The following is a 13,542-nucleotide window of genomic DNA, read 5'->3' as shown; positions in this document are numbered from 1 at the left end:
CGGGCGCAAAATCGTCCTCAACTGGTAAATAATACTTACCTCCTTTATGGTGTAAGTAACTACTGAAAAACTAATGACAACTGTAAATAAGAACAATTTTTCAAAATAGTAATTTTTTCATAAAATTAAATGTGTTGTCTCACAAGTTTCAGTTTATCCTTTTCCATATCTTCTTTCTATCAAATATTTATGACACTTCCCAGTTTTTTTTTAATTTAAATTTTCATTAATTTTCTACCATCAGTTCTACTGCCCATATGGGAGTTAAAGAAAAAAACACTTAAAACCGCATTATTTTGAGAGCAGCAGTTCGGAATTCATCAATTTTTTAAACATTAAAAAAATAAAAAGAAAAACAAATAAAAGGAAATAACAATATAATTCTCATTATCTAAAATTTACATTGGAATAAATATACATATACATAAAGAATATACAAATAAAATGACTGTATAAAAATAAAATTGTACATTTACATTAAAAAAAATAATAATCCTATAACCTCGATCAAGGCTGTAGGTCATAAAACATTTGTAAAAACAAAAACTTTATAAAACTCTTCATACAACAATAAATACAGCAGTACATTTCTAAAAAAAAAGAAATAAACTTAAACAGGCATAATTTCCCTACGGTACAAACATTTTAATTATTTTCTCTCACAATATACAGGTTGTTAGAAGTTTGTCTGCCTTAATTTTAACAGACGATAAAATACATTAAAATAAACAAAAAAACCTTACATGACATGGGTCCTAAATTCAACCATTTTAGAGAAAAAAATTATCAAAATCTCCAACTTGATGTACAAAAGTTCGATTAATTAGGGAATATTGACATAACTGCGTGCATAGAATACCATAAAATACAATGTTTATCACTTTTTTGAAATTATTTATGCTTAGTTCCAAAAAATAATTAGCGTAAAAAATTTAAAATTCGATAAAACAGCGCGGCGGATAACACGAGGTACTAAGCTGTCCAGCAATACGCAATTGAGTTGGTATCTGGAATTGGACCGTGTCGGAGTGTTTTTTGCGTGAATTTTTGAATACTTTAATTACATATTTTTCAAATTCATAATTTGATTAAAAATTGAGTTCCTGTTTTAAAAGACTCATAATTACTCAAATTCGAACTAAAATATAACTAACACTATCTTCGTACTACAAAATTGATACAATTCATTTTATTTATTTAAAAACTGGAAAACAATTATCTTGAAATTTACTAAATGTTCCACAATAATAGTTGTTTACATTTTTTCCATAGGACAAGTCTGCCGCGTGCACACGTGGTATGCACCAGCTGTGTAGCGTTAGGTTAAGCGCTGATGTCACATTGTGATGAAACACCCAATATAATACTCACTGTATTTTGAAAACTGTTAATCTTACCCCCCCCCCCCTGTATATACAATTTTTTTGTTCATTTATGATTACTCTATCTCATGCTTAAGTAATGACAGTCAAACTTCTTACACCCTGTATATTACTGGTTTACACTCTTACTTTCTACTAGACATTATGATTATCACAATACCAATTAATGCATTCTTCTTAAATGTATTATTAAATAAATACAGACGAGTTTATGACGAATCCAAACATTTTTTTAATATCACGATACTGCTGCCGAGTGCAACAAAAAGAATACGTATATTAACCAAAAAATAAATAAAATTAATGCTGCATCTTCCATTGCAAAGCAGTATTCAAAAAATTGTAAAAAATTTTAAAGGAATAAACGTACAGAGCCCTCAAATGATTACGAGCCATGTGAGCAACCAACATTGCACGACTGAAAATGTCAACTAAAAATCCCTAAATCTTAACATCACCAATATTAATGATACGTTCGCAATGATTAATGACAAACTGTTGCGTCGCTCTCATGAAATCTCGTGAAAAATTACACCATTCACCAGCGAGTGAAACAGACTGTTGTGTTTGAATATAATTTTGATTTTACTGTTTTAATTATTTTCAATTTTACCGAAATTTAATTACCAACATGAAGAAAATAAAATAACTGGTCACGTGGCTTGCAATCATTTACGAAAGTTCTGTACAATCGGTAGTTCTCAAACTTTTTTGTTAAGGACACCCTAAAATTAGAATCCGAATCTCACGATTCACTTTTAAAAGATTTTTACATTCAACTCCATCAACTTCAACATTAGTTTCTGGTACATATAAATTGAGAACCACTGCTTCAGACATTAAATAATTGTTTAGATATTTGTTTCAAGTATTCTTCCTTGTTGCGTATCCCAGCATTACCATTATTAATAAATAGAAAACATAACATTTCCTTACAACATGGAACGAAACATTAAATGTAATACACTTCGCATCAAAGCAGGGTGCAAGAGAAAATCGGTACTTCCCTAACTCAAGGGGGGGAAACCACATTAGGAGGTTCGAAAAATCGGATTTTTTTTTTCTACTACTATTCAAGAATACAATGCAGAAATTTCAAAAACGAAATTCCCATTCGTTCTGATTCTTATTCATACTCTTTGAAAACATGTTAGTAACGACCTCCACATTTCTCATGAACAATTCGAACGATGACCTTCATTGGAGAACATGCCCATGACATCGGCATTTTCAACACAAACGATTTGAATAAAATTTGTAAGTGTAGTTCGAAATATTACTAAAATAATGGCAAAATTTGATCAAATTCTAATCGATTCATCCCACTCAAAAAAATTCATGAAAAACGCTTGAAAATCAGTCTCTTAAAGTTGTTTCTCCCCTTAAGACACAACAGTAATAACAATTATTAGGAATTACTAACTAAAAGTAGGACGGATTAGTGAAAACATTTTAGAATGATGTTCTGGTGGCTTTGGCAGATTAAAGCCAAAAAAAAAGGTCTGGTGGTGAACCAAGAAAAAGTAAGTATATGCACGTTACTAAAAATGCAGACCTAATCATTCAACAGAACATTACTTAAGGAAACGGCATCTTGGTTGACATACTTTGGCTGTTCGGTAAGCACAATGAATACTTATGAAATCAAACTGACTCCAATTAAACAATACATATTCTCCAGAAACATATCAGAAATAAAACAGTTGTGAGTCTCGAACAACCAAAATCCCAGAGATTCGGCGTCTATAATTATATTTTTAGAATAAACTGGTGTGCTTTTAATTATGCATCCCACTTGAGAGGGCTCTATAGCAAATAGCCTACCAGTAACATATTTTTATAGATTTTATTACACAGTTTGTCTAAATATGAATTCATGCACAAATAACAGACTTTCCTCCATTCTAATAATTCTATAAAATGGACTGAGTTTGAAACTCAAATTAGTTTTTGTTATTAAGAAATTTGTAATTTACTTGTTTAAATGTGGTAAATTACAAATTTCTTTACAACAAAAAGTATTTGAGTTTCAAACCAACTCCAACAAAATCTATAAAAATGTATTGCTGGTTGCTTATTTGCTATAGAGCCCTCTTAATAACAGAGACACCGAGGTGAATCAAAAAACAAAAGACGATCCTCAAATTTCGGAGAGAATATTTTCTCTCCCACCCTGTACACGCTGGAAACCGAAATTTGAATAAAAATTTCTATCTCAGCTCGTTGCTGAGGCATTAATCTATAATTCAAAATAAAAGATCATCAAATTAAATTACCTGCATCGAGAGGAATCAATTTTGAAATTTTTATCCAGTTTTTAGTGGTGCAAAGTGTATTTAAAATTTGTCTCTGTAAAGCGAACTAACAAAATTTTATACGGCATAGAACCGATATTTTTGTACTATACAAAAAAAAAGACGAAAAAGACTTTTATCCGTATTACACAAGTTAAAAAATTTTGTACCTGTCACAGTGATTGCTTCGACCAGCGCATCAAAATAATTATACGCTGATCTGGTGCTCCTCCAACGCCTTTATCAGCTCGATCTCCTTCTGCTCCTTCGTCGTATTCCTCATTTCGAACTCGAGCCTGTTCCTTATTATCCTTTCGACTATCTTTTCGGTGGTCATGTCGTTACCCGAATCGACGGTAATAAATCTACCGATCTCCTTGGGGTACTTGAAAGGATCCTCCCCGTTCTCGTCCTCCATTATAGGAGTCTTCCCGTGGACCACTATGTCCACCTTGAAATGGTCCATCAGGTCTTTGGTAACGGTATAGGGGGCCCCTATGACCACCTCGGAAACGTACTTGCACGCGAGGACGCTTAGCACTCTCTCGTGTAAGTTCATGATGGGGAAGTTCGAGCGTTTGTACCTATTCACCACGGGATCCGTGTGCAGGCCCACGATGAGATAGTTACCCTGTAAATAAGGGACGGTGTTAATATACGGCGTCGAACGTACCGCGAAATGTAAATTCAATTTAACGACACAGTAAAAAATTCTTTGTTAATTACAAGTTCAGTGAAGTGTGAATGGAATTTGTAGCGGCAAAAAATAATAATGAACAATATAGCTCACTTGTTCTAGTCTTTACTTTCATTTGATTTGGAGGAAAGTTTCCCTTCCTACTTTCTATCTGGAATTGCTGTAAAAAATGTTAAGTTTTATTAATCATACTTTAATACAATTGTTATTCCCAGGAAGCAAAGCACATACCGTTATGAAATTCTCTCAATATAAAATCCGTTTTGAACTGAGAGTAAATAATTATATCAGTGTTCTATATCTATAGAAACAGTGAAACAGACTAAACGTTTGATTCTATAACAAAGTAGTATCAATTTATTCTTAGTTGCGTGAAATAATGGCTAATAACGATTATATCAAATACACAGTTTGTTACGAAAAAGTAAATCAAGCTTGGTAGCTTGATTAATAGGCTATTGATTATATCCAAAAAAAGCAGTGTTAAAAGGAACTATGACGTTCAAGCAATTTTATTGCATGAATCGTTCAGAGGGTCATTTTAGATGAAAAAACCGCGGAGTGCTATTAAATTAGAGAGTGGAAATTGGAGATAGGGGTGAAAATGCACCCCTTTCGGTTTTTTAATAGTAGCTCGAAAACTAAGCAAAATTTCACTATCGTGAATAATAATGCATAAATTTTTCCTTTTAAATTTTTTAAATAAGCTATTTCGATGGAAAATTCAATTCTCTAAATAATTTTTCCCATGAACTATAGCAAAATTTTGCTTTGTTTTCGAGCTACAATTAAAAAACTGAACGGGGTGCATTTTCACCCCTATCTCCAATATTCACCCTTTAGTTTAATAGCACTCCGCAGTTTTTTCATCTAAATTGACCATTTGAACAATTCGTGTAATAAAATATCTTGCACGTCATAGTTCCTTTTAAAATCCAATATTCAATAATATCGCAGATTCTTTGGGAGAAAATAATAGGTGTTAAAGTTAGAATTAAAAAAAATAGTTATAATTTTGTCAGTTTTTAAGATATTCCATTGAAATTTTACATATACTTTTATCTCAAGTCAGTACACCTTATCTAAAAAAATTTATTTAAACGAGTTGAAGCCCAAACGGAAGAAAGGGGTTGTTAATTATTGTTAAAAAATATTTATGTGATTTACATCATTATGTGAATTTCAAAAACTTCAAACGTTGAATGAAGTCTATAAGCAAAAACCCAAAATAATAAGCAAAAAAGCACAGAGCATAAGTGAAATATTTGAAGCAGATATTAATGTTTACAAACATACCCCCTGTGTTTGAGGAACAGATAAAATGACAAAAATTTTTCGAAATTCTTTGACAAATTTTGATTTAATAAGCCAAAAAAACACTTCCCAAGTTCAATACAATACAAATAAATTAATTAAAAAAAACAAAAAAAAAATGTGTGAAAATGTGAGATTAGCGAAATATACAGGGTGGTCTAAAATTGTTTCCAGAGCAAATTAGAAATAAAAACAACTTTTTGTATAAGCAATTTTCTGAAAATATAATATGGAAAATTTTATACCTAGACTTAGACATCTTGAAGCTAATTTATGCAGTGTTGTTCAAATTTCCCATCCTGCATAGGGGTAGTTTAACAAAGCGACTAACACTATTTCATCGCCAACTTTTCATTCTAACCCCTTTTTTCGATCTCCAAATTATTCGAAAAGAAAAAGGTTTCGCTGTGTAGTTAAAATAAATCAACCGTTATCGACCGTAGGGGTCAGTTTTTTAGGGGAAATAGTATTACAAATACATGAATTGTAGGCAACCTATAGTGCATGTGAAGGGAGACAGTGCGGGTCGACAGTGACGAAGCGAAGGATGTCAGTTGTGCCACATGTTTATCGCTGGAAGCCATCAACAGACTATTTATTTTTGTCTATTTCATTTATAATTATTGATTACAGCTCGAGTTTTTTGCTAGGTTACTTGTTAAGTGCTGTTTGTGTGGCAAAATTCTGCAAAAAAATATTTTTTCCATAAAATATTTAACAAATATCAAGTTGTAATATATTGTTGACTGCAGAAAAAAATACTCGATTGAACAGGTCAAGAAAAATAACTTGACATTTAAGAAAAAAACAATTGAAAATCGCCTAACGTTCTGATGATGGCAAAAAAAATTAAAATCAGTGCTCGATTGTAGTATTTGTCAAGCCATTAACAACAGTCTTTTGTTTTTTTAAATAGAACAATTATTAACAGAGTTACAGCTTGGGACATTTTTTATGACAGCCTGTATGTGTGTAGCTTATCTACAAACTAAAAATAGTCGGTTTTCAGTAAAGAAAATGAACATTCAAAAGTATTTGAAAACAGAAACAGATTGTCTTATGCAAATTTTAAATTCTTTTATGCGATAACACAACTACCCCATACTGATATCATTTAAAATGTCCGACATTTCAAAAAGTATGCAATCAATGTTATGAAATTTATTATTCTATTTATTTTCAGAAATAAGTCCATATAAGAAGATATCCACTCCGATTTTTTTTAGGTATCACATATTGACCCTGAAAATATCGACAGAGAATTTAAGACCACCCTGTACATGAACCAAGAAATGCAGTCACAAAAATCATCACAAAAAATCACCTCAACCCAAAAAAACTTAAAAAAAAAGTGAACTTACTCTTACCTGCTCTCTAGCCTTCTGCAGAAACTCCAAGTGGCCCACGTGGAATAGATCAAAAGCGCCCGCCACGTAAATGATCCTGTCTCCGGGCTTGGGAGATTTACCGTCCGAAAACTGAATGATCTTCTGCGTGGTAGGAAGAAACTGCGAACAACCCGTATACGGGGACCTAGCAGAGGAATCTTGACCCATCGTTGATGAGTGCTCCTTGGCTACATGATACTCATACTGACCTTGTTTGAAATGGTTCCGCGTCAATAGTAGCATGCGGCCAACTAGGTCTGTCGTGGAAACACCCGCCGTCCGCTGCACCTCTCTGAAACGAACAGATTATTTGCTTGTTACAAAACCACTAGCTTTAATAAGAAGCCGTATATAAATACATAAATAACTTTGAATGCACACATAATAACAAATAAGAACTTAAATGTACGTGATTCTTCCAAAAACAATTGTTCGGATATGTCAGTGCATTGTTTTAAGTTTAGTTCTGAAAATGAAACAAAAAAAAACAAAAAAAATAAAAACAAAAAAACAAAAAAATAAACAAAAACAAAAATGAAAAAAACTGATAAACTATGTAAAAGTAAAGAAAAAAATTCAGATTAAAATGAGTTCAATAAAAAAAAATATTGTACTAGGAGCGCTGAAACTTTGATAGAAACTCGATACAAAACATTCTACATTATATAGTTTTGTCATAGTAACCGAAGTAATTACATTTACAGAATTTTTACCGTACAAGTTCAGTTATTATTTTATCGTAAAGATAGAGACATTGAGGTTTTCCCTCGAATATTTTTTGTATCTGTAATAGTTTTTGCGTAATTAATTACTTTATTACTCGTCACCAATGCTGTTTTGACACAAATACGATTTTATGGGCAACAATAAATGAGATTTATTTGATAATAAGAAAGAAATAAAATGCTTTGTGGAGTTCAGAATCTTGTAAAATTATTAGAAATGATTGCAATTCTCAGTAACGCAAAAAAAACGATAATTTAGCACATTTGAAATTTTCTTCGTTCTGCCAACATACTAAAAAGTGATAATGATTTCCAATAATTTTCCTGAAAGAACATTGGATTACAAATTTTGTACCTCCATAAAGGATTATTTTGTTCCTATTATAAAAAAAAATTGCATAATAATACATTGCTGAAAATTAATAAAACCATTCTTTAAATGAAAACAGCAAAATTTTCAAAAGAGAACAATTTCACCTTCGAGAAAAAATAAAAATCAGAAAATTATTATTCGGAAAAAACTAAAAGGAGGGCCCCTATGGACGGTTTTTGCCCTAATTTATTTCTGGCTGAAAAAGTCTGATTTTTTTTTTTTTAATACCCACTAGCAATACTGAATCGTTTCCACCCTAAACGGACCAACCCCCTCACCCTCCTTTCCCCCTCCACCCCCTTAAATGCTGGGGAAACCTTTGCTTATTAGAGAAATCTTTAAAGAGCTTAGAGACGCGAATATGAATCTTACATATGAAGAGTTTTTTGGGTCGCTGATCACGAATCTTATCTCAGAATCACGAAATTCAAAAAGGCGGATCCAATATGGCGGACAAGAAAATTGAAATGTCTTCAAAATGTATGAATTTTTTTGTAATGGGGTCTTTTGGGTCTATGATTATGAATCTGGACTCTAAATCACGAAATTCAAAATGGCGGATTCAATATGGCGGACAAAAAAATTAAAATGTCTAAAATGCATGAATTTTTGTGTAGTGGGGTTTTTTGGGTGTCTGATTATGAATCTGAAGGCGGAATTACAAAATTCAAAATGACCTATTCCATATGGCGGACAAAAAAATTAAAAAGATCTTCATAATTCTCAAATATTTGTTTATAGACACTTTCTTGGATCACTGATTACAATAATTATGAATTCAGAATCACAAAACTCAAAGTGGCTAATCAAATATGCACAAACATGTATAATTATTTTTTTCTTTTTCGTTTTATTCAATGTAAATGTGGGTCATCTCATTTAACGGGCTGGAGGGGGAAAGGAAGGTGAGGGGGTTGGTCCGTTTAGGGCGGAAACAATTCAATATTGCTAGTAGGTACTAAAAAAAAATTTTTTCAGATTTTTTCAGCCAAAAATAAATTAGGCCAAAAATTGAATAATAAATCGACTCCAAAAATCTGTGGTAGTTTCTTGTCGATGGAATATTAGGACATCCGTATAGCTTTACCAAACATCTACGAGCAAACTCCAGATTTAGGCGAAGATTTCCAAACTAATATTATTTTTTTACAATTTGTTGGAGAAAAACAAAGAACACATTGGAAGTATAAAAAATGTACCTACTCGTATAATAAAAATTCCAATCAAACACACAAATAAAATTTGTATAATAAAACAATAACTCATAACGTGAATTAGTCATTGGTAATAGTGCTAAAGGTAATACTGCTAAACAGTTATAGTACTTGGGAGCTAAATTTCATAAAACGCTAATTCTTACGAATTGTTTATTTAGTAATTAAAATACGACGTATCAGTGAAGATTATGAAACTGACAATTAAATTTTACAGATCATTATCTCTCAATTTTTCCCTAAAAACAAAATCTAAAATATTTCTATAGACTTTTTCTTGGTATCCTCAATCTAAAATAAAGATTGTCTTAAAAATTAGAAAAAAGATTATTACAAATTATTACAAATAGGAAATTTCACTTCCAATTTTAAAAATCAGTGAGTATAAATTACTCTAAAGAATTTATAGAGATAGCAAGTAGCGTATTTAAAAAAGTATGTGAGGATATACGATTAAGTTAAATAGTTAAAATAATATGTGATAAGGTCCGCCTACGATATTCTTCAGTCCTTGATAAAATTCATTTAATATTTCAGCATTTGTTGCAAGCGTATGTTAAGTTGTACAACATATAAATTATTCTAAATAAGTATGGTGTTATTTTTAGTATAGTAGTTATTTTAAATATATTATTAGTTTTTATTATTATTTTTTTAACCTTTCAATAATGTCAACAAATAATTTGATGAGTTCAAACTGACAAACGGCCCTTAAATTAATGATAAACTGCCTTCACCTGTATCTGTCCGCACTTTTGACCAAGTGGTAAGTATCCACACCATCCGCGGTCATGGTGATATCGTCACCATGCACACAAAAATCACAGTCATATTTATCTAAGGTATCTAGTGTGGTCACGTAAGGTGCCCCCTCCACCACCTCATCTACCCATTTTATACCTCGAACCATCTTGTAGCGCTCTTCTTCAGTAAACACGGGGGGTCCCTTGTGCTTTGTTATTTCCTCGTCGGTATGTACACCCACTATTAGGTAGTCGCCCAACGCTTTCGCTTGCCGAAGGAAGTTCGCATGTCCAAAGTGTACCATGTCGTAACTGAAACAAAAAATGCTGGAATAAATAAACAATAGAGAAAATAATTACTAAATTATCGCAACATCATAATTGTTCAACGATTACTTATTCTTATTAGTGAAGAAATTTTGATAACAATGTCAAGTATCTTATCTATTATTTTATGTAACTTTTAAAGTCTTTCCTATAATTTAAACACAACAACTATGTAAAATAATTAATAACAATATGTGATGCTCCCAATTAGCCAAATGTAACAAAATATGTTTTTTACTTAATCCAGTAAAGTATAAATTTCTATAAAAATTTGACAAATAGGTCCAGCTTAATTTTTCAACACTTTAACAATAACAATTGTTCAGAATTTATTTTAATTGCCATTTTTAAATAACTATTAATTAAATTTATTTTATGAACAATTTTTATGGTGGCATTTCCTAACAATACCTACACTACAAATGTGTTTCCTGCTATGTGTTATTGTATTTATACTGTTTAGTAATATTGTTGTTAGGTATTATGACTTTACTTTCAATTTTTTGCCCACGAAGTAAAAAATTTCTTTCCAAATTAAAAACGAAAATATTACATTTTTATCAAATATGTTTCATATTAACTCGGAACTTTACTATTTTTTTTTTTGCTTAAAATAACATTTCCTACCTTCTGCGCCATATTTTACAAACATCCTGTACATTAATTGATAGAGTTTAGTTTTTTATTGAGGCATATAATAGGTACAGCGGCGTTCAATTCCAATAATCTTTGGAAGTCCTATTTTTCCACTTAGATATTATATGGCAATTGCAACTTAAAAACAAAATTATACCTACACGTTTCCATGAGTAATAATCTTTGCATAAAAAATTCACTTATCAGGATTAAGAAATTTAAGTTTAAAAATTATATATTACAGGCTCATTTCTATCAAGGTTAAATTAACTTCAGTTATGGTTATAATCTTACTCACATTACAAAATATTTTTATTTAATTACCTACGTGGATGCAGAGGCGTATTCGAGAAAAAGTTAGAGAAGCCAAATTTAAATAAGAGTGATGTACCTAGGTAAATATTTTATGAGTATATAACAAAACGATTTATCCAACATGAAAAAATATTGTTACATAAATAAAATAATACCCTACCTATATTATATAAATAAAAATTGAGTAAATCTCTAATAAATTATTAGATTATAAAATTATTCTTCATACAACAGAATACTAATTTTACCTGCTTTTTGAATAATAGGTACCAGACTAGTAAATGAACCAACTTCTAGACTTCTACTTTCGAAAATTTGCAATTAAATATAAAAATTTGAATTGTAGGTTATGTTTAATTTAAACAAGTGGGTTTAAATTTAAAAATACACTTTTGCATTGCAAAATAAAATAAACCGTCTTATTTTCAAATGCATAAACATTTTACTCGTCACAAGAAGCCAAACCCAAGCAAAAATTGTAAAAATATACGCAGATTTGGTTTGATGCGGTTTTTATTGATCTTAAGCTATTCGTAATATAAGTACGGTATATTGGAACTTACCATCCATCGCACCACACTCTAATTTGCGATTTATGACCGTTCTGCAATTTATTTTCTGGCATTTTGGAGCTGTTGACAATTAGACAGATCTGTATAAATTATATCGTCAATCACAGCACTCTTCACTATACGAAATTCTACACACAGAGAACCAACCCACTGATTCAATTCAAACTGAACGTAAACGTAAACGTAAAGTCAACTCGGAAGTTTTCCATACAATATATATTCTTGCGGCGTTGCCGGTTGTCAAAGAAGTCTATGAGTTCGGGAAGAATTGAACAGAGCAGATTACACTGCGGCAAAAAGCAAATAAAAACATGGGTAACATATTTAAACAGTTATTTGACATCTAAGTGTTTTTTATATTTTTATTACAAATTTGTGAGGGAAATGCCTTACATTAAATACCTACAAAATATACTAGTGAATGGCTTCTATTAAGTTTTTTTATTTCCTTGTACATTACTTATTTATATAACTCCAAAAACTGTTACTTATTACTTTTACTGTTACTTATTTTCTTTTTGCAATATAATATTATTACTGCATGTAGATCCAACTTTTTTTGATAACAGGAATAGATTATTATTTCTAATATTATTTTTTATTTCAAATTGAAAATTATTCAGTTTTTCAAAGTAATTATCAATATGTAAAATTATTAACCACGTATTTGTGTATTCATAAATCCCGTAAAAGATAGATATTTGGCAACATCGGACCTCTCAATTTATAGGACGCCCCTTTGATACCATCACACCACGTTTTCCCCCACCATATTCCAGTATTCACCAACACAAGTTATCGACCCATATGATGTGTATTACTATTACAAGCGTTGAGTAAAAAATCGCAACATAAGAGTCAAAACGACGCCGACGTTGTCTAGGAAAATGAGATGACTGGACTAATTACGTAGGAGGTTTAAAACTGATATGCGATAGTACGATCATTCGATCCTTGGTTATATAAGCTTTGCGTAGTAAACTCAAGGGTATGATCAAGAAATCGAAGGCCATACTTAAAAACAGTGATTTTACAGAGTGTTTTCTATTCTTATTGAACATATGAGTATACAGGGCGTAAAAGAAACATTGTAACAATCCTCGAGGTACTCGTCAATTTAAAAGAAAAAGTTACTATGATCACACCGCAGTTAATAAAATGCAGTAATTAAATTTTTCAAAAATTTGATGATAATTAGTTTTGATACAATGAAATGAAATGAAATAAAATAAATACGAAAAGTTTGGATCTTCTTTCTCATAGAAATTTTTAGAGGTATGTATTAACACAAAAATATACTGTCTTTCAATGTTCTGGTGCGGTCCTATATGTGTGGTGTTTCGTTGTGACCATACAAATTTAATTCAATGGTTACATTTACTTGGCACCACAAAATATATAATAGACCTGGCACGTAGTGCGACGGTACGATGTTATGTGGTTCGTTATAATCGTTATGGCCACATACTTAGATCCATATGAGTAACTAAATAAGTGGGTTATTCTGTGTCTTCTGTCGACAGCAGCTGCAGAGTATGCCATCTGTAGCTGGTGCAACAAAC

General features: G+C 31.1%; 1 protein-coding gene across 5 annotated transcripts; it reads right to left on the bottom strand.

The window, feature by feature from the left end:
- Positions 1-3,452: 3,452 nt before the first annotated feature.
- On the bottom strand, positions 3,453-12,125 carry LOC108913257 (ethanolamine-phosphate cytidylyltransferase). 5 transcript variants are annotated; one of them, XM_018718782.1, is made up of 5 exons: positions 11,972-12,125; positions 10,125-10,442; positions 7,285-7,367; positions 7,049-7,233; positions 3,453-4,307 (listed from the first exon to the last, which is right to left on the bottom strand). In XM_018718782.1, the coding sequence occupies exons 1-5, from the start codon at positions 12,031-12,033 to the stop codon at positions 3,885-3,887; spliced, it is 1,071 nt and encodes a 356-aa protein (XP_018574298.1). In that variant the 5' UTR covers positions 12,034-12,125; the 3' UTR covers positions 3,453-3,884. The 5 variants fall into 5 exon arrangements, with proteins under 5 accessions (XP_018574298.1, XP_018574296.1, XP_018574297.1 ...); XM_018718780.1 differs by having other exon boundaries at positions 7,049-7,367; XM_018718781.1 differs by having other exon boundaries at positions 7,055-7,367.
- Positions 12,126-13,542: the final 1,417 nt, after the last annotated feature.

Source organism: Anoplophora glabripennis, unplaced genomic scaffold (genome assembly GCF_000390285.2).
Source record: "Anoplophora glabripennis isolate ALB-LARVAE unplaced genomic scaffold, Agla_2.0 scaffold333, whole genome shotgun sequence".
Classification (NCBI taxonomy): Eukaryota; Metazoa; Arthropoda; class Insecta; order Coleoptera; family Cerambycidae; genus Anoplophora; species Anoplophora glabripennis.
The sequence above is the reverse complement of the archived record's forward strand: the minus strand, read 5'-3'. Positions and strand labels throughout refer to the sequence as shown.

What these genes read in the sequence shown, in the direction of transcription:
- LOC108913257 (XM_018718780.1), bottom strand. Translation starts at nt 12,033, where the DNA reads ATGCCAGAAAATAAATTGCAGAACGGTCATAAATCGCAAATTAGAGTG. An exon ending in AGAGTGTGGTGCGATGGATG is followed by an intron (nt 10,443 to 11,971) that starts GTAAGTTCCAAT and finishes TTTTTGTTTCAG; the next exon opens with TTACGACATGGTACACTTTG. An exon ending in AGGCTAGAGAGCAGGTAAGA is followed by an intron (nt 4,308 to 7,048) that starts GTAAGTTCACTT and finishes CCTTATTTACAG; the next exon opens with GGTAACTATCTCATCGTGGG.